The 20,575-nt window shown below is 40.1% G+C and overlaps 1 protein-coding gene across 2 annotated transcripts; it reads right to left on the bottom strand.

Moving 5' to 3' along the window:
• Positions 1-497: 497 nt before the first annotated feature.
• On the bottom strand, positions 498-20,575 carry LOC119791723 (microtubule-associated protein futsch-like). 2 transcript variants are annotated; one of them, XM_038297995.1, is made up of 10 exons: positions 20,486-20,575; positions 8,450-18,299; positions 8,275-8,371; positions 8,083-8,164; positions 7,161-7,224; positions 6,898-7,029; positions 2,814-2,903; positions 2,572-2,715; positions 2,304-2,488; positions 498-1,583 (listed from the first exon to the last, which is right to left on the bottom strand). In XM_038297995.1, exons 2-10 carry the CDS (start codon positions 18,296-18,298, stop codon positions 1,415-1,417), a joined length of 10,812 nt encoding a protein of 3,603 aa, XP_038153923.1. In that variant the 5' UTR covers position 18,299; positions 20,486-20,575; the 3' UTR covers positions 498-1,414. The 2 variants fall into 2 exon arrangements, with proteins under 2 accessions (XP_038153923.1, XP_038153922.1); XM_038297994.1 differs by lacking the exon at positions 20,486-20,575 and adding an exon at positions 18,979-19,077.

Raw genomic sequence — 20,575 nt, 5'->3', positions numbered from 1 at the left:
AAATAAAACATTTAAAAAATAAACCATATTCCCAACAAAACTATTTAGACATATAATCTCAATTTAACATTAGTTTACTCTTCTAAATTACATTCTAAAATAAAACTGATTACATTTCAAAATGACTATACACCAGCTTTGCATTAGACTGGGTAGCAATTCAAATTTCAAGAACTCATGAGATTTAATTTCTCAGGATTAGGAATAAATTGTTTTCAATCTGATTTTAAATAGGCTTGGCTGCCTAAATATTACCTGAATAACATGACCATGTGGTTCCCACATATTGATACTTATAATATAATAATGTTCAACAGCAGATGAATAAAGTAATAGCACTTAGAGTCTATAGGGAGAGTGGAATATGAATAGTTTTTAAGCCAATGTTTAAGAATTAAGAGCATTTATTCAGAACTGGAAATTTCTCTTTTTTAACATATACCTACTGTGCAGAGTGGGAGCCACCACTTTGAAATGAAGAAACTTCCCACAAAGAAAAATATTTTACAGTTTATTTAAATAAATATTTACATAAGAGATTCATATAAATCAATTTATTTTCTTACACAAAATGCCACTAAAAGGCGACTGCTTTAACAAGGATGGAGAAAATAAGGGATGATGAGGTTAATCGGAGTGTGATCTAAACCCTTATGTAGCGTGGACCTTTATGCAAACTTAAAAAACACAAAAAAATACACATTTAAGATCGTTCTTATTTTCCATTATAAATCTTGTTATAGTATGCATAAATCTACATGATTATTCAATAGAAGTTTTAATTTGTTAATAAGGAATAAAAGGAAGATTCTCTACACTAACTGAATAAAAAGCCATTTGCCGGATGGTGGGGGCGGCGTGTGGCTGAGAGGTGAATAAAGCGAAACAAACAATCAAGTAAGCATCAACAGAGCACATTTAAAATAAAATAAAAACCCTTGGTGAGACTTGAAGACAACATTCAGACAGAACAAGTCTAAAAAGTAGACATTATGGCTCGGTTTGAAAAATAAAACCTTACAGGAATACATGAAGAATCCAAACTACAGCTCAAAGAATCAAATCTTAATCCATCCAAAGACAACCGCGGCTTCCCTGTCCAGGAGGAGATCCTAACACCTATCCTCACAGCTTTTAAAGAGGTTTCAGATTGCTGAACATAAAAAACTGATATGATCTTTAAACTCTATTGCTCTCTCACATCATGCATTTTATTTTATTTTAATAAAACCAACTGCTTGTTTAAAAACAGTATAAAGAAAATATATTTTCCAAAATACTATGCAGGGAAGAGTTTAAGTTGTCACCCTGAGTTTTAGTCCAATGATCGAGCTCTTAGAGGAGTAATTTAAGTCTCTTTATTCACTGTGAAGATTTCCATGTCAGATCCATGGCCGCCTCTACCAGGGGGCTGTCATACTGAGCCAGTTTTGGGCTGGATTGAGCGGGTCCCGCTTACAAAGTTATAAACTAAAAACTGAGATGTGCCGAAGTAATGGGTGGCAAAGAGTTTTCCATCCGGAGTCGGGTCTGAGAACGCAATCTCATCTTTACTCAGGTAGGAACCGTAAATGAAGTTATTCCTGTGAAAAAAACAAAAAAGCAACCATAAGTGACTGCAAGTTATTTTGCTTTGCATGATGTACTCTTTTCACATAAATCAATTCAAGGTAAAAAATGAAAATAGAATAACTGGAAGTGAGGCCGTGTAGATTCTTATAGACCCTAATACAATTAACTTTTAACAAGTTTTAGAATATAATTTTGCTATGAATATTTAAATATTTGTCTATTTGCTACATATCTCAATTGCAACCAGGGTGAGGAGAGAATGTCTTGTCAGAGATGATCAGTTGACTTTAACTAGGCCATTATCACACAGGGATATGGGATCCACACAGCATGATGCTGCCACCACCATATAGCAGCATCCTGGTGTTCTCATATTTGTGACCGGTCTGCTGCATTCATTGGTGTCTATTATGCTGTTAGTTCATGAATGTTCTCTAAGAAATTGAGGCTTTATATTAAGATTAATTCACAAACATTTGATTCTTTAGATGACGTCTGATGATAACTGGATGCTCTGGATCTTATTTCTTCTAACAGAATAAAAAGGTCATAAATTGAAGGAATCCAAACCCATTAAAATTTTTTTATCTGTCAATGTTTTAAAACCATGCATCCCTTACCTCTCACTTCAAAGTACTGCTCTACCATATAAACTTCCTGTCTTGTGTGTCAAATTGTGAAAATATTCAAGGTTTATTAATAGTTCTTCAGGGCACCAATCAGGAACTGACCTTAGGCACTCGATCATACGCGTGGCGATGGCCCGCCTCCGCATCATTCCGACCACCCAGATGCGGCTGATGCCACAGATGGCTGGCTCGGGTGTGGTGGAGCAGCACCAAGCTCTCTGACGTTCAAACATCACCTTCTCCCCTTCTGAGCCCTTAGGAGGAGCCTCCTCGATCACTCTGTACCCCTTTGAGCAAATATGAAGAGGAGTTAAAAAAGGCTCAGAGACATAACAGCTCTAAACAGATATAAGAGCCTGCAGTCTGCTACCTCTTGAATGTGCTCTGCTATGAGGCATCCGGCCACTTTCTTGTCAATAGAGATAAAGAGGAAGGTTTTAGTCTTAGATGGACACTTTGTCTCCACCTGTTGGAAGCCGAGGTCATTGTCCACCATCTCTCGGATCTCCTCCACCTGAGATGAACAGCAAATTAGCAAGCCGCAAACATGATTTAAGACAGAAGTCCAAAATATGAGAAGCACTGATATTTCTAACCTCTGAATTTACTTACCTTTTTCAGGGCATATTTGGGATCATCAGGGAGGACAAGGATGATCTTGCCATCAGGATATTCAGCCATGATTCTCTCCTTTTTCCAACCCTGAAAAATTAAAACAGAAAAAAAAAAAAAAAACATTTAATCCTGAAGGCGTTTTTTATTAGCAAAACCAATAGCACACCAGCTTTACTCTATAAATTAAACATGAGATTAACATTTATTTGTTTATTTAGCATTCTTTGGAAAGTAAATCACATCCAAAGCTTTATATACTCATCTGGTAGAAACAAAAAACCCAAAATCAATGAATCACTAATGTCATGACCGGCACACATAAAATAAAACATGTTTTTTTCTCGTTCATGTTTTTAGTTCTTCTGGATCTACAAGATTTTACTTTGTAATTCATCAATTTCCATTTTTGGGTGACAACAAAAATTTCTTTCATCATCAAAATAGTAAGACTAGAGAATATGCTATTAGGTAGAGCTTATTATTAAGTAATATAATATTAACAAAATTAAAGAAAATGGTTTGTTATCTTAAATTGTAAATGTCAATCTAATTAATAAAAAGAGTTTTAAACAACTTGGATTGAGTCAGAGAAGGCATGAGGAGGACCAAAACCTATTTTGCAACACACACCGAAGCAAAATGTAACAACTTTTCTTTTATTTCATTATCTGTGACTAAGATTATTTTTAATTTATGGCAGAAACCATCCATATATATTAGAAGCAGATTAAAAGTTAAATGCATGTTAAAGAAGTCCATGTCCATTTTTAAATACAGTGAATGATGCATGATGCTGTGGGCTTGTTTCTCTACAGAGGCCATGGGAACTGGTGCTGAAACAATTAATCCGATGAATCGATTATTGAAATAATCGTCCACTAATTTAGTAATCAATCCTAAAACAGAGGTGCTTAAGTCCAATCCTGTAACTTTTACATGCATCTCTTCTCTAACTCACTTGAATATAAAAAGGCTCAATCCCCTCATTCAGTGTAGGCACAGTAACGAGCAATCATTTGATACAGGTGCATTAAAAATGGGGTGCAACAAAAAGTTTCACCTGGTTTAATTCTGTAAGAAATCTTCTTTTTAGGAAAGATCCCAGATCCCAGAGAGAATTCATAGAACTCATCTTCAGTGATCCTACTGCCTACTGGATATGCTGTTGTGAACAGAAATCACTCGAGCAACCCATTGGTGTTATGCAAACATATTACATAAATGAAGTGGCATTGGTCTTTTACATACTTTAATAATCTCTTAATCAACTCTCTGCATTTAACCCATCCCTTTGGAGAGCAACCGGGGAGCAGTGTGGGGTAAGGTTTTGCTCAGGGACCCAGAGTGGCAGTCTGTGGGAGTGGGGGATTGAACTCACAACCTCAGGACTCAGTACATTAAGACATTTGTTTGATAGAGTGCATCTCATGCTCACAGCAACACTAGAAGAGCATGTTTTGAGACAAGGATGGGATTCGAAACCCATGCGCGCAGAGCACAATGGATTAGCAGTCCATCGCCTTAAAGGGACACTATGCAACCGGTGTTGATTTTCCAGCGAGGCTCCCTCCAGAGGGCGAAAGTAAAAGTGCACTGTCGTAAATATGCACAGCTGTTCTCCTGGTTTCTCCGTCAAGCCAGGCGCGGTTGTTTTGAGCTTAGCAGCGAATGATTAACGCTGCGTTCACACTGGATGTAGCTGGCGCGACAGAAGCAGCGAGTTTACATGCAAAGGTCCCGCGGCGCGTTTTGAGCTGCAGGCACAGCACGTCTGAGCGGCTGCAGCAGCGCGTCGGGTGCGTTTACCGCAGGGAGAGAGACACAGCGCTGATGATCACTGCTCTTAAACAGTTTATTGACGCCTAAATTAACTTAAAATGCAGAAATCTGCCGGCAGAATGTGCAGTTTGGATTATTTAGATGAAAAACACCTACCAGCTGCCGCGGTGAACCGCTGCTGATGAAGGGATCCATACTGTCGGCGCATCCCTGGTATGTGGGGGTCTGAGCGGCTCCGACAGAAAAAATATTGAAGGCAGGATAATAATCTGAATGAACTGACTGCACTGATTACGTTTTCAGGTGTATTTTCTCACTTAAAAACATATTAAAACTACTTTATTCCCACTGATCACAGCAAATATAGCTGCAAGGCAGAGAAAGGATAGTGAAGCTCAGCCCAACGCGCCTCAGACACACTTTTGCAGCCAGAGCAGCAAAGCTGCTTCAGCCACGCGTCAGAACTAACTGGTACAAGCAGCAAAAATGAAGCAGCAGATGCGATTTTGCTGCTTTTGCTGCGTGAACGTAGCATAACTGCACAAAGATTGCCACTGTGCTAGCAACGAGAATGCTTTTAACTGGGGGGTGTAGCAGTTCTCGCCGTAAAGCAAGACTGACTCTCACGAGACTTCTGAGCCTGTGGGTGCGGGTCGGTGCTCCTGCAGTTGCAAGTGCAGTATTTCCCCCACAGACCACCAGGGCGGCCGAGAATACCTTTGTTCAACCTGAAATGACTCATTTAATCATCCATAACGTTATGGAACACATTAATTAACTGAAAAATGTTGCATAGTGTCCCTTTAACCTCTCAGCCAACTTGTCTCTAATTGGTGAAATAATTATTGTAATTATACTAGTTGTGTTGGAAACAAACTTTAAGCAGGTTACAACAAAACAGGTACAAACCTACATACCTTTTTATTTTCGGCCAAGTTTGAGTTGCTAATGTCAATTTAGAAGCTGTTTTGCAGTAATTAAATAAAAATATCCCTCATGGTGGGTAGAAAACAGCAACGTTGCCAGGGTTATTTCGACATGTCGTGAGTGCCTTTCAGGTACTGATTTGTGCAGAGATGGCAAAAGTACTCACTTTCCGTACTTGAGTAAAAGTACAGATACTTGTGTTAAAAAATACTCTGGTAAAAGTGGTAAGGTAAAAGTAGAAGTACTGATTAAACTTCTTTACTCAAGTAAAAGTAACAAAGTACAGGCTTGTAAATTTACTTAAAGTATAAAAGTAAAAGTAGAAACCACTTTTTTCATGCCGTTGCCTACATTTTAAATGGATGTCTGCCAATAGGACTAGATCTCCGTTGTGTTCATTTTCAATCATCTCGTCGTCCATACTACTATGCTAACGCCACCGCCACCAAGCTGCAATGATTTGCCGCGAATGAATACCGCCGAATCTGTCGATTCATCTTGTAGTGGTGCGTCAAATGCAACGTAGATTCCCATCCAATTAGATTGAATTTGGTATTGATGACGTGAAAAATAATAATGGCAACTCCATTGAAATGATTCAAAACTAAAGTAACGAGCCAATTTTTTTAAATGTAAGGAGTAGAAAGTACAGATTTTTGTGTAAAAATGTAAGGAGTAGAAGTAAAAAGTCGCTATAAAAATAAGTAGTAAAGTAAAGTAAAAATATCAGAAAAATCTACTTGAGTACAGTAACTAAGTATTTGTACTTCATTACTTCCCATCTCTGGATTTGTGTATGTATATCAGGCGGGAAGCGGACAGGCCCTGTACATCTTGCAGCTGTGCTGTTCGTTACAAATTAGGATGTATGACGCTAACAGGATGCATAATTGAAGTTTCGTACATCCAAAATTTTCATGCATCTCAACTTAAATAATTTCTCTCAGCTGCTAATTTTTAGTGCCTCTACAAGGGTTAGCTATAAAGGAGAAATATGCCCTATGTTACAAAGCTCCCCCTGTGAGTTAATATCATACATCAGCAGATCCCATGAGGTTTCCTTTAATACACAAGTGGGTTTCTCATGTTACTTTCTTGATGGGAAACTACAAACATCAAAAGGATTCCTTTAAATATACAAAAGTCATGCTGATCAGTTTAAAAGGTTGCCTAAAATCAGTCCAAAAAAAACAGATAAGGGTAGAATCTCACCAACAATCTGGAGTCTTCTCATAAAAACCTTTCAAACCAATTAAATTAGCTATGATGCCATTGCATCAATGTTCAAGAAACAAACCTTAAGTTTAAGTTAAGTTTTAACTAAATGCCAGCATTGAATCATTGCGATGAAGACATTCTCCATGTTTGGTCTCACCACATATTTGACAGCACTGATGAACTGATTGTGAAACAGTAAATGCTGGGATTCATCCTCAGGGTTGGCAGGAGAGTAGAGCATCCCACATATGCTGCAGGCATCTGGGCCGAAGTGTTTCTGCTCTGCATCCTGGGAGACAAAAGGAGACACAGGTCAGTTTAAAAAACACAGCATACAACATGGATGGTAGTTCTTCTGTTTAAGCTACATTAGACATTTGGGTAAATGGGGCGTGGAGTGATCATTTTGCTTACAATTACCTTCTCAGTGCCCTCTTTGTCGCCCTCTTGAGGAGACGCCCCATCTGGTGGCTTTTCTTCTCCGCTGTGAAACAAACACACATCAGTGGGGTTGATGTATTTTTCCCAAGTCAGATTCTAAAATTCTCCCGGCCTGAAAGGCAAGCCTTTTTGTCAGCAAATTTCCAAAGAATAAAACCTATTTCTAAGGATGTTACGGTTTAAATTGACCGGACGTGAAATGGACAGGAATTGGATGATTGAAAAAAAATGTATAGTTGTACAAATGGACAAATGGATGGGAGGACAGATAACTGGAGAGACATAAAAAAGCCTAAAAAGGCCTTAATACTGGACTTGGTTGTCATGGTTTTGAGCATAAGATCATATTTTCCCCATTCTCTCTCAATTCCCTTTACTGTGAGTTTACTTTCAAAAATAATAAAAAACTAAGGCTAACAGTGCCTAAAACAAAACAAATAAACCAAAAAGAAAAAACAGAATGGATGGAAATGGGGACAAACTGATAAAGTAACAGATAAAAACTCAAAAGAGGAACACTGGAAACACTGAGGGAGGGTGAATGGAGATATCGACAGTTGGATGGAAAAATAGGAGGACGAACAAAAACAATAGAGGAAAAAAAATCAAATGGACGTATAGATGGGTGAATGACACACATATGACTGGATGGAGAAAGACAAAAACATAGAGGGATGGATAAACAGCCCGCTTTAAGCTAATGTTTTAAATTTAAACGGAACAGGAATTTTTTTTCAGACTTAATTTTTCTTTTTCTGTATTTCTCCAGATAAGAAAAAACTTTCATATAAATATCTAAACTCCCCCAACTGTTCATGGACCCTGAACACAAACATTTTAATTTAAAGGAAAAAAACAACAACAAAAAAAAACAGTAAACAAGCAAACTGAATCTTCTTACCTCTTAGACGGCTCCGTCGATGTCTTTTCTTCCGTCATGGCTAATTCGGTGTTACTTCCTGGAATAGAATCTGCAGTACTGACTGTTGGAGAAAAGGAGAAAATGGGGCAAAACGTTAGACAAAAAATAGTAATAGGACGAGGCAGAATTCTCTTTCCTTGTATTATGGAACAAAAAGAACAAAACACAAACCACTAGGTATTTCTTCACAAGTTCTATTAGAGAGTTTAGCACTGTCCTCAGGTGCAACGGCAGAAGCAGGAACAGGTGAGGATGAATCAGCTGCATCCTGTAAAATAAAAGTGTCAATCACAGCATACTCATAATAATGGTACTAATAACTGAAATAACATAAATTTAGATTTACCTTGGGTTTGTTTTCCTCCTGTGTTTGGGGACTTTGGGATTTCTGAGGCACTGAAGTTACTGAATGCTTGGATTCAGACAGCTGAACGCCTCTCGTTGCAGGCTGCTTTGACTTTGTTACACTTGTACTAGCTGCTTTTGATAGCATAGAAGAGGGAGCAGCAGGTTTGGACTGAGCTGCAGTAGAGATGGATTTAGGAACAGTTCCAACAGAGGGAGCTAGTTTTGAAGTCACTGCAGTTGTAGCTTTCGACTGTGGGGCTGTAACAGTTGGCTTGGTTTGTGCTGGCTTTATCTGAGCTTGCGCTGCAGCACTCGGCTTTGACTGTCCAGGAAGGGCAGTTTGAGCTTTAAGTTTTGCCTGGTTAGGTAACTGTGGTGAAGCTGTGGGTTTTAATGACGTTGTGGGGCGCTGAGCGGGGATGCCAGGTCGTAGCTGCTGACTGGGCTGATTTGGCTTTTTTGGAGCTACCAGCAACATGTCGTCATCGTCTAATTCAAAGTCATCTGGAGAGTACTTTGGCCTGGGTTTGTACGGCGTGTACTCTACAGGCTTCGGTTTTTGAGCTTTAAGTCCATTGGGCATGGGAGGAGGAACTGCTGGGAGGGACCTCTTGGCTGTGGATCTGGTTACTTTTGGAGCAGGTACTGTGGCAGCTGCAGCGGCTTGGGAAGCCTGAGCCTTACTTTGCCTCGTGCTCCTTCGGGTTTCAACAGTTTGCGTAGCAGGCTTAGTGGTCTCGGCTTTAACAGGCGGAGCTTTGGCGGCTCCTTTTTTAGAAGGCTTGGTTTTGGCAGTTTCTGGTTCAGGGGAAGGAGTTGGAGAGTTTTCCATTTTAGCTGGTTCTGTTGCGACCGGCTCAGCCTTGGGCGTCTCTGGTTTTGGTGGTGCAGGTTTACTGGCAGGGGCAGGGCTTGCAGGGGAAGATGTGGACTGACTGGCTGCTGCTGGTGGAGGAGGAGTAGTTACTGGACCCATTAAAAAGCTGGAAGAAAAAGGAGCTTGCCAATCAATGTCTGAAAACATCTGGTTTGCTTGATCAGATTTTAGTTTCTTTACGCGAGCCCAAGACATTTTTTCCCTCTGCAGCTCAACCTGTCTCAGCCTCTGATACCGGGTAAGCTTCTTTTTTTCATGGGCTTTTAGCGGCACTGAAACTTGTGATATGAAGAAGCGTCTTTTCGGGGGTTCTGCAGCTGGCTTGGTTTCAGACGAGTCTGTTGACGAGGGATGGGGCGCAGATGACTCGGGAGCAGGTATCACCGAAGTAGAGCTGGCTTCTAGCCCAGCAGGAGTTGCAACATTATCCGGTTCTGCATCTTGCAAATTAACTGCTGGTTGTTCCCTTTTGGTAGCTTCAGCTTTAGCGGCTGCTGCTACCGCTGCTTGTTTTTCTTCCTCTATCCTTTTCAACAACATGCTGTCCGTGGCGATATCTTCTGCAATTTCTTGACAAAGGGCTAAGAGGTTCAGCTGCTGTCGTTGCGCAGCTCTCTTGGACTCTGCGGCCTTCTGTTCGGCCAAAGCTGCAAGTCGAGCTTTTGTTCTCGCTTGCGTATTCATTTCTTGTTTCTTGGGTTTCTCCACCTCTGGTCCCTTTTTATCATCTTCTGTTTTAGCTTTTTCCTTCAAAGTACTGCTGATTTCCTCTTTATTTTTATCCTCTACCTTCTCTTCAGACTTTTTTGGAGGGTCTTCAGTAGCTTGTTCGGAAGGCTTTATTATTTTTACATCATCATCCTCTTCATCATCCTCCTCGGCCACAACAATCTCTCGACCAATTTCGATGTCCTGCAGCATTTGCACTTCTTGAAGGTCCAAATTAACTTCTGCATTCTCCAATACTACAGCCTTACCATCTTCAGCTGAGTGCTTAGCCTCAGCGTTTGACATTTCTGCATTTTTGTGTTCCGAATTTTGAGCATTTTTAAGGTCCTGAGGTAAAACCTCACCAGAACGGTCTACAGCAGCGTTTTTGAACCCATCATTTGCTTCTTCTAATCCTCTCTTTTGAGAGACATTTAAGATACTTTCATCTGAGTCTTTTCCCACTAACCCACTGTCAGAGAGTGAGGAAGACAGCCCTGATTCAGCTGCAGCCTGAGTCAAGATGTCTAAGTGAAATTCACCCACTGGAACTGGTTCTAGTATTACATACTCTTCAGATGCACCATCTGGTATCTCTACTTCACTTTGGGGCGGAGCGCCCTGAAGTCCATCCTCTTCCTGCACCTGCTTAGAGTTCTCTAAGAGTTCTTCACTTCTGTAGTCAGGAATGGCACTTCTTTCACTTTTGTGAGCTGAATCTTCTGACTTGCCATCTGTAGTGCTGATATCAACACTTGAAGCGTTTGATGTTGCATTACTCTGCTCTAACTGGGCATGTGTTGCACCTTTTGCCTCACTGACAGTTTGCACTTCCATTTCCACAGTAACCTGACTGTCTGGAACGGTAATTTCTTCTTTGTCCTCCAGTTGAGGGTGAACAACTACCTTTACTTCTTGGGTTGAAAAGTCTCCCTTGGCACCCAGAAGGAGAGGGCTCTCTGTATTCTGTATGTCCAGAACAGAAATACTCTCACCAAGGTCAATTTTTGTATAAACTTCCCCACCACTGTTGCTCTCAGGACTGCTAATCGGTTCGTAGACTACCTGGCTATCAGAAAACCGGACCTCTGTCTCATTTACTGTCCTTATCTCATCTTCTGATGCCTGAATAATACTGCCAAACTCATCATGTTGACCATCAACAAGCGCAGCTCCTTCTTGAGGATTAGTAACAGATCTCTCAACAATGGCTTCGTCAGTTAGCTGTCTCCTTGTTTCTACATCCTCAGCAATTGCTTCCAACTTGCTGGCATTTGCATTATTTTCTAAATTAAAGACAGGAAGTGGTTCCTCATTAGATATATCTTTGGTGTCATGGATTTCTTCCGACAAATGGTTGCGTTGTTCTGCCACAGTAGCTAGAGGAGGAATTTCAACTGTCTCTGCAGACGTTTCCATTTTAGTTTCAGCCTCTTGAACATTCTCACATAAAGAGGTGACCTTGTTTTCCTCTTTACACTCTTTGTCAGCCTCCTTGTTTCGTTGCTGTTGAAGATGAACATCCGATTCCTGAAAATAAGTCTCACTGGGGGTTTCTGATGCATAGAAAGGTCTACTGATTTGACCATTTACACATATAATGCTTTGTTCACTCTCAGCAGGAATAGTGTCATCCCCTGCTTTGGTATCTTGAGAGAGTTCACTGACCTGAACTCTCTGGCTTTGGGTGTTTTCTATAAATGATTGGTGATAATTCCCTTCCGGTACCTGAGAATTTTTCTCCATTTCTTCTGGAGTCTCAGAAATAGCAAGATTTTCTCTAAAAACCCTATCATCATTTTCCTCATCGGCATTAAGGCTCTGCTGGAGTTCTGCCTCAGGTGGTAGCGAGGAAACTAAACTCCTAGTGTCTGAGGTGAGTTCAGGGACTTCCTGACTACTCCAGCTATGTCTTTGTTCAGTAACAGTTGATGGCGATATCTCCTCTGGCCCCTCTGTAGTCTGCATTTCTTGTTCTTCTGGAGCAATTGACCTAAGGCTCTCAATTACATTCTTATTATTTTCATCACATATTTTCTCTGCTGGTGTTTGAATTTTCATTTCATCTGGACTCTTAGAAATGCCGACATATTCTTCAGATACCCAGTTTTCATTTTCCTCACACTCATTTGTGGGAATTCTGAAACTCTCTGGGATATTTTCAGATATGAGAGTGACAGGATTCGTAACATCAATACATTTCTGGTTTTCGGTTTTTCCTTTAGAGGTTTGTTGAAAAATCTCTTCACGAGGTACTGCTTGCATTTCCACTGGATTGTCAACAATACCACTGTAATCTTCGACAGCCTTTTTTTCGCCATCTTTGACCCTTTTGGCCACCTCAGTTACTTCAAGGCCCCTCTGGTTGTTTGTTTCAGGAGTAGCTGGTAAAAAAGACAATCCAATGTCTTGTTGAGCTTTCTGGTTCTCTGTTTGTACTTTAGCCGCTGCATTAGAAATATCCTCAAGAGATGTGGGTGTTTGCAATTCTGTTTGGGTTAGATTCCCCTCAATGCCAACGGGTTCTTCAAAAGTCTTGCTCAGGTTTTCATCACACATGTTAGAGTCTTGAGCAGTTTCACTTGCATCAAGGCTCTTCTGGGTTTTTGTATCAATAATAGTTGTTGGTTGAAACATCTCCTCTAGAGGCTGTGTTGTATGCTTTACCATTTCAACTGGATTGCCATCTATGAAAATACGTTTGACAGTTTCGGTCTCATCTTGATTGCCTTTATTTGTGTTGCTTTCAGATTCTGTTGCATCAATCATAAGCTGGATTTGTTTGTTTGTTTCACTAGCAGATGGTGGAGTGAAGGTTTTGGGTAAAGAATCAGAGATTGTATCCATTTCATTATCCGTAACAGTTACAGGCGTGGAATCTGTATTTTTGTCCTTCCACATTTGGTTTTGTATTTCAACAGCAGGGGAGACTGTATTCAGAATCTCAATTACGTTTTTGCTTTTCTCTCTCTGCATTTCCACCAAAGGTGTTTCTGTAAAATCCTCTGGAGCAGATATGAGCTGGATTTCAGATTGGACTGTATCGTCTTGCACGCTCAGATGTTCTTTACAACCATTCTCTTCTTTCTTAACATTTTGATCAGTTTCAATCATCATAGCATCATGTGCATCAAAGTCTTCTCCAGCTGTTTGTTCACTGAGATTGTGGTTTTCCTCACTGAGTGGTTCGACTACAGAACCAATGTGGGAACAATTCTCTGGTGTCTCCATGACAAATTCTGTTTGGTCTTTATTGGTATCCGATGGCGAGGGTGAAACTGGACTCTCTTTTGTTACTGTTGTGTCTACTTCAATTTGTCTCTTTGTTGCCGTCATGAATTCCACTTTTACTTTGTTTTCATTTTCAATCAGATGTTGAATTGCTATCTCTGGGTTAGGTTCCAATATCGTCTGGCTTTGAATTTCATCTCTAAGAGCAATGGTGCAGACCTCCCTGGTCGAGTCTGCAGCCTCAGCCAAAAGAGCAGAACAAGTTGCAATCTCTGGAGCTTCGCTGGATATCTCAGTGGTAGGTTCATAAACAGTCTGCATTTGCATTTTTTCTATATGAGAAAGGTCAGATACCTTGCTAGATGGGACTAAAACTTCTCCATCAGGTTCTGCTATGTTTTGAACAGTATTAGGACCATATGTAACATCTAAGCTGTTTGGGTGACCTAAAGTTTTATGAACTTGATGTGCTTCGTTGAGTGTTCCAACAAATGGTTCACTCACCAATTGGGTTTGCATTTCCTCAAAAGATCCAATGTTTGACCTCTTCTCTGAGGTTACATCAACTCCTACTTGGGTCTCAACTGCACATTTTATATCCCCAAAATCTATCTGTGCTCTGGGGGGTAGAGAAGTGGCAGGTTCACTAACCAGCTGTGCCGGCATTTCTGAAGTCTCTGCAACTTCTTTTTGTGTTTTGTCAGGTTCACTTACCAGCTGGGTTTGGATTTCTTCTGTTAGAGGACAGTTAGAAGCAACCTTTCTATCAGCGTGCAGTTCACTCTGTTCAGCAGCAGAAATACATTTAAAATCTAAAATGCTCTCATGACTCAAATTTCCTTGATATTCATTTGGTTCACAGGGTATGCCAGTGGTGGTTTCAAAGACCGGCTGTGTTTGCATTTCTTCTACAGAAGATGATATAGAGATATTCACTGATGTGCATAAAACTTCCCCATCAGGTTGTATTCGACTCTGACCAGCAGTAGAACCACATTGAACATCCTCTTCAGCTGCAGAATTTGGATTTTCCAGATTTTCATTAGCTTCATCTTGAATGCTAATGATGCATTTACTGACCAGCTGAGTTTGCATTTCTTCAACAGGTGAAACGTTGGTTACTTTCTTTGACATAGCCTGAACTTCAACTAGAGTCTGAGCAGCAAAGTTTGTATCCACATCTTCATGTACCATGTAGCTGATGTCACTGGTAGTTTCACTTACTAGTTGTCTTTGAATTCCTTCTATATGTACATCTGTAGAACCCTCATTTGGTGCGGCAACAATTTCTTCAGCAGCCTCTAATTTAGCCTGAGTAGAAACACATGCCACATTTTCACTGCTTCTGGAATCTGCATTTCCCAAATGATTATGAATTTCATTGGATACATCAATGTTTGGTTTATCCTGGGTTTGTGTTTCTTCTACACGTGCATCGTTAGGGATTTTTTCAGATGTGACCTCAACTTCAGTCTGAGCTGCATATTGCTCAGTCTCCAGGCTTTTCTCTGCTTCAATAGGTGCTTCTATAAGTTGTTCATTCACTGCTTGTGTTTCCATTTCTTCTATAACAGTAGAGACGGTATGGGATGTTGCTAAAGCTTCTGTACCGCCTTCTCTGTCACTCTCAGAAGCAGCATGTATACTGATCCCACAATGAGCATTTTTCAGATTTTCATGAGCTTTGTCATCAATAGTAGGCTCACTGATCAGATGGGCTTGCATTTCTTTAAAAAGCACAGTCTCCTCAGATGGGGAATCAACTTGGCTTTGCATCTTAGCAGTCCCATTGGGACCATCCTGATCTTTGGGACTTTTTGCAGGTATTTCTATGAAACTTTCCCTAACTGACTGGTTTTGAATTTCTTCTATAGGAGCAATATTAGACACTTCCTCAGACTTTGTAAAAGAGAGCTCATTAACAGCGATTTGAGCCTGAGTGACACATGGACCACCCTGATCTCTATAAGCTTCTATAGGTATCTCAGTAAACAACTGGTTTTCCATTTCTGCAACACTTACATTGCAGACCCCATCTTTGGAGCCTGAAGCTTCTAAACCATCTTCCATTTGACCCTGAGATGCACCACTCATGTTACTTAGCTCCTCCATTGCTTCCTTAGGTATGTCCGTAGGTGTTTCATTCACCATCTGGGTTTCCATTTCAATAGAAGTAAAAGTAAAACCTGTCTGGGATGATGCTAAAACCTCCGTGTTGTCTGTTCTGTGACTCTCAGCAGCAGCAAGGTCTACACTAATCCTACAATTAGCATTTTCCAGATTCACATTATCTTTTTCCTGATTGATAGGTCCCGTGACCTGTTGGGTTTGCATTTCTTCAGTAAATGGGGTCTTTTCTGATGAGGCATCAACTTGGATGTGAGTCTCAATGGTCCCCGTTTGACCATGGTGATCTTTGTGAATTTCTTCAGGCATGTCGGTTGTACGTTCCCTGACAGACTGGGTTTGCATTTCTTGTTTAGCAGCAATCTTAGGCACCTCCTCTGGTGTTTCTGAGAATGTATTAACATTGATTTGAGTCTGATCAGCACCCAGGCCACCCTGATCTCTGTAAGCTTCATCACCTATCTCAGTTATGGGTTCAATAAACAACTGCCTTTGCCTTTCTTCAACACTTGCAATATTAGAGATCTCTTCCATGGAGCCCGCAGCTTCTACATCTTGTATTTGAGTTGGAGCAGGATCGTTTGTAGTCTTTGCTTCATTGAGTCTATCACTGGTCAGTTTATCAGACAGCTGTGGTTCAGTTTCTTCTGTAGTAGCCTTGGCTAACTCAGGCTCTGACATAGCTGTATTTTTTCCTAGGACTTCAATCAGAGTCCCACCTGCGCAATTTGCTTTCTCCAGATCTCTCTGAGCTTCATCAGGAGTGTCTGTGGAGGGTTCACTAACCAAATGTTTGATTGGGCTGTGTGATTCTTCCATCAGAGTCCTGTCAGAGCCCTGTTTAGATACATTTAAGGTCTGTATATCCACTTCTGGTAGATTCTCAGCCATTGCAGAAAAACCCTCTGCAGATTTTGTTGAGTTTGAATCCTTTCCACTTTCATCAAGTACTGCTGTGGTACATTCACTGTCCTGCTGAACGTCTGATTCCTGTTTGAAAAGTTCAGATGTTGCAACAGGCCGTGTTTCCATCCCACTTTGACCCTGATTTTTTTCACCACCTCCAGGAGTTTCCATATTTTCAGAATCACCATCCTTTACATGATGATGGATTTGAATAGAGACAAGTGTGGGGGATTCCCTGACATGTAACTCCAGCTTTTGCATTTCCTCTGGAGGATCAGGATTTAAGATCTCAGATGTAATTCCAATCTGTATTTCTGTTTTACTTCCGCCTTCGGCTTCACTGAAAGTCTCTTTGTTTGCCACGATTTTAACATTTTCCTCACTTTGAAAGTTTGTGGACAGGTTGGCAGTAGAATCCTGGATTTGTGAAACAATTGTAGCACTTGGATTTGAAGCCAGTAAAATCTCTTCATCTTTGATCTTTGGTACAACAGCTTGATGAAGGATCGTAATGTTATTTTTGTCTCTGTTTGAAGAATCCATTTGAAACATGCTTTCTTGAACAGTGTGATTCTCCTGACTATGAATATCCTCTCCAGATGTTATTTGAGTTGCTGGAACTATATTTTCAGAAAGCTCCTCTGTTTCATTTTTAACTAAAGTATTCTGAATATCAGACTGAGTCCCTTGGATAACAAAGCTATGATTCTGTTGTTCTTTTACAGAAATGTCAGAATCAGTAACACTTTGGGGATACTGGATGTCAATTTTTTCTCCACTGCTTTCTTTGAGTTTTTCTTCAGAGTTTTCATTCGTTTTGTTTAAGTCCTCCCCCAAACAATCATCTCTTACTGGAAAATTGTGTTTATTCGCTACAGGATTTGACTCCTTTTTTAAACGAGTCTCTGAAACAGCAAAGGATTCTGCTTTTGTTACCATTTCCTCAGCTGCTGGACTACAGATTTCCACTTGTGATGACGAGAAATTGGTTTCAATGAGTGATCTTGTTTCTGACTCTTTTAACCCCACTGATGTTTGGGTATGGTGAGTGTGATCTTCTAATCGGTGTGATGAATCAGTCCTTCTTGGTTCAAGATTTTCATGTCCAGAACTTGAAATCACATCTCCGGGAAATGAACCTAATGTTTCCTCTGATGAAGATAGCGTTTCATTATTTTGGCCCTTTGGGATTTCAGCAGACCGAACTTTATCTCTCTTTTCCTCATCCTCAGAGACAGCACGACCTACTGTTTCCGTCAAAGAGGTTTCATGATGTTGGTGTTTTAATTCCAACTGCTGCATTTCTTCAGTTGTTGAGTCCAACCTGCCTGTTTCAGATGTCAAGACATCTGTCGATGCTCTCTGAAGTGCTTCAACTGAAGTTTCTTTTTTCTCATCGGTGTCAAACAGGCTTTTAGAAGATTCAGATTCGGAGTATCTCCCATAGTTGTGCTCAATCTGTACAGAATCTGGTGGTGGAGATGATGAATCGTGGCTAGTGTCCGGTGGATCAAAAGAACCTTCCTCTACTGTACGCTTAGCTTTGTTGGAATATTTTTTGATGCAACAGGTCTTGTCAACATCCTCCCGCTCCCCGAAGAAGTCTACCTTACTCCTGTCGCTGCTCGGCTCCTCATCAGACTCTGTGGAGGTGCTCCGCTTCAGGGAACCTTTGGAGTTTTCTCTTTGGGAGAGTACTTCTCCGCAGGAGGCACTTGTGGCTTTCAGAAGCTTGGCTTTTTTAAGAGGGGGGTCTGAGGGGGTCGCAATGGAATCACTAGAAGGAGAACTCGGTTTCAATAATTCATTTCCATCTTCAACAGAGGAAGACCTTTTTTTCTTAGCCCGTGGGGTTCCTGTCTTTTCTTGCTCTACTCTTGTCTGTAGAGCGTTGGTAGTTGGTCCAGTTTTTGATTGTAATTCTTCGCCATCCTCTTCCACCTTTCTCATCTTCGACTGTGGTTCATGAGGAGACGATTCTCTCTTTGAGGCCGGCATTCTGTTAAGATATTAAAGCATCATCAGGCTTGGACTGAAACACACACACAAAAAGGTACAGTGCTGAAGATTAAAAACAATTATTAGGAGATTGAATGTCGTTGATTATCTACTTAAATTACAGTTCTAGCTGGATGTTTAGCTGTTCACCCTTTCAGAAATAGCAGTATTAAATTTAGTCGTTCGGGTTCATGGCCCTGACCTCACTTTAATTTAAGTTTGTTCATTTAAACTGAGCAATAACCTGCTTTATTTCCATCTATTCATTGTAAATTTATTTCAATCAACTGAAGATCCTGTGATAATCTTTATAGTAAGATGGGTTTTAAATGTTCTAGAACAGAGGTCTGCAACGTTTTCCAGGCCAAGGAACCCTAAAGTGATGGTGAGATGGAGTGGGGACCCCCTAATTATATATATTGTGTTAAATTGTGTTATATCAAACTGGTCCTATTGTCATTCTATTACAGATGGAGACATGTAATGAAAGTAAATTTGCCCTGGGATTATTAAAGTATTTCTGAATCTGATTGGACAGGTGTTAACTAGACAGTCAAATACACAATCAAATTCATCCTGAAACTTTAAATCAATACCCAGCCCTACAATGAAGCCACAAAGGTAAGAAGTATTTGTGTGTGTCACCAGGTGAGGTGCTGAACTGAGGAATACATCATCACCTTTTAGACATGGTGATGACAGCATCATCCTGTGGGACAGTTTCACATTCCAAGATAAGAGTCAACTTTCAGGCACTGAACTGTGGACAGGATCGGGTGCTAAAAAAACATAATGATCCATTACCCATAATTAATGTCCCATGAATAGACAAAGAATAGTGAGCATCAATGACTCACTGAAGAACCCGGAACATATAAAACACAGCAGACCTCAGTCACATCAAGTAACCCTATTCCAAATAAGTAAAAAAAAAAAAAAAAAAAAAAGAAAAAAAAAAAAAAGGAAAATAAAAAAAACCAAAACAATCTAATTAGTGTTGAATTTAACTCAATGCTAATTCTGACATTTTAAATTGAAAAAGGTTCCTGGATGGGAAGCGAAACGTCTTCAAAGTTGTAAACAAAGTTCAGTGGATTGTTTTTTTTTTTTTTCCCCCTTTTTGGAACGACTATGACCTGGATGACTGAGAATCTTCACCAGCACAAGTAACCTGATATGACAATAAATAAATCTGAGCAAAAAAAATGCATCAATGGGCTGGTTTACAGAGAAAACACTGCAAAGAAAACAAACAATAAAAAAAAAAAAAAAAAAAAACATGAACAAAACAGGCCCAGTTCACGTTTGGCTTTGTGCATTTTGCACAAAGATTTTTCAAATCCAAAAAAAGTTTGATGAAAATCTCCTTCTGCTATGATGCTACAGTACCTGGATGTTTAGGCATGTTTGTTGGAAACTTTATCTCCTACAACATGAAATCTCAAAGAACAAAACCTAGCCATCACTTTGTAAACTTAGATATTGTCTTCATAATATTTTGAAGGGCATTGACCAAAGCAATAGGGCAAATTTAAAAGAATAAATGAATAAAGGTTTTAGAATGTGTTAATAAAAGTCAGGATTTAAATCAGAACAGCTTGGATTGGGATTACATTAAAGAAACTGTTGTGGTTGAATTGTTAGAGTGCATCTAATTCAGCTTGCACTTAGGACTTAATAATAAAACAAAGCCTTGGAGTCATCTACTTTCACATAATTTAAAATTAAATAGTGCTAAAGAAAAACATGCAAATACTGGTACCAAAGCATGCCTCAAATCATAGGTCTGCAGGTCCTGACCTGATGCAGTAGGTGTTTATCATACATGCAACAAGCCAGGCTAATGGTGGACATAAACAGATGAATCAGAATTAAAGTAGCTGCTTAGCAAGTAACACGACGTACGATCAACTTTAATTCGCTTATTCCCTGATTTGAGCAAATTATCTGAGCGATTATCTAACAGATAGATGGGGCACTTCTCTGTGTGGAGAGCATGCAGTCAGAAATGGACAGTTAGCTGATAGATAGCAGAGAGGAGCAGGGAGCTAACGCTAGCCGCTGCCAACTCGCAGAAAAATAAGCGCAGCGAGACTTACAAAGAGCAAAACAGCTGCTCCACACTCTGATCACAATCCCCACTGAGGCTTACCGACATTACCAAGAAGGTAAAACCGCAACACGTACCTGATAAACTCACTTTGATGTTTTCTTTCTCAACAACAGCTGTTTTTTTTCTCCCCGTGAATAAAAATTAACTGTACTTCCGGAGAGAGA

This window comes from Cyprinodon tularosa, unplaced genomic scaffold (assembly GCF_016077235.1).
Source record: "Cyprinodon tularosa strain WSP-4 unplaced genomic scaffold, ASM1607723v1 ctg4, whole genome shotgun sequence".
Taxonomy (NCBI): Eukaryota; Metazoa; Chordata; class Actinopteri; order Cyprinodontiformes; family Cyprinodontidae; genus Cyprinodon; species Cyprinodon tularosa.
This window is presented reverse-complemented; position numbering and strand designations above follow the sequence as displayed.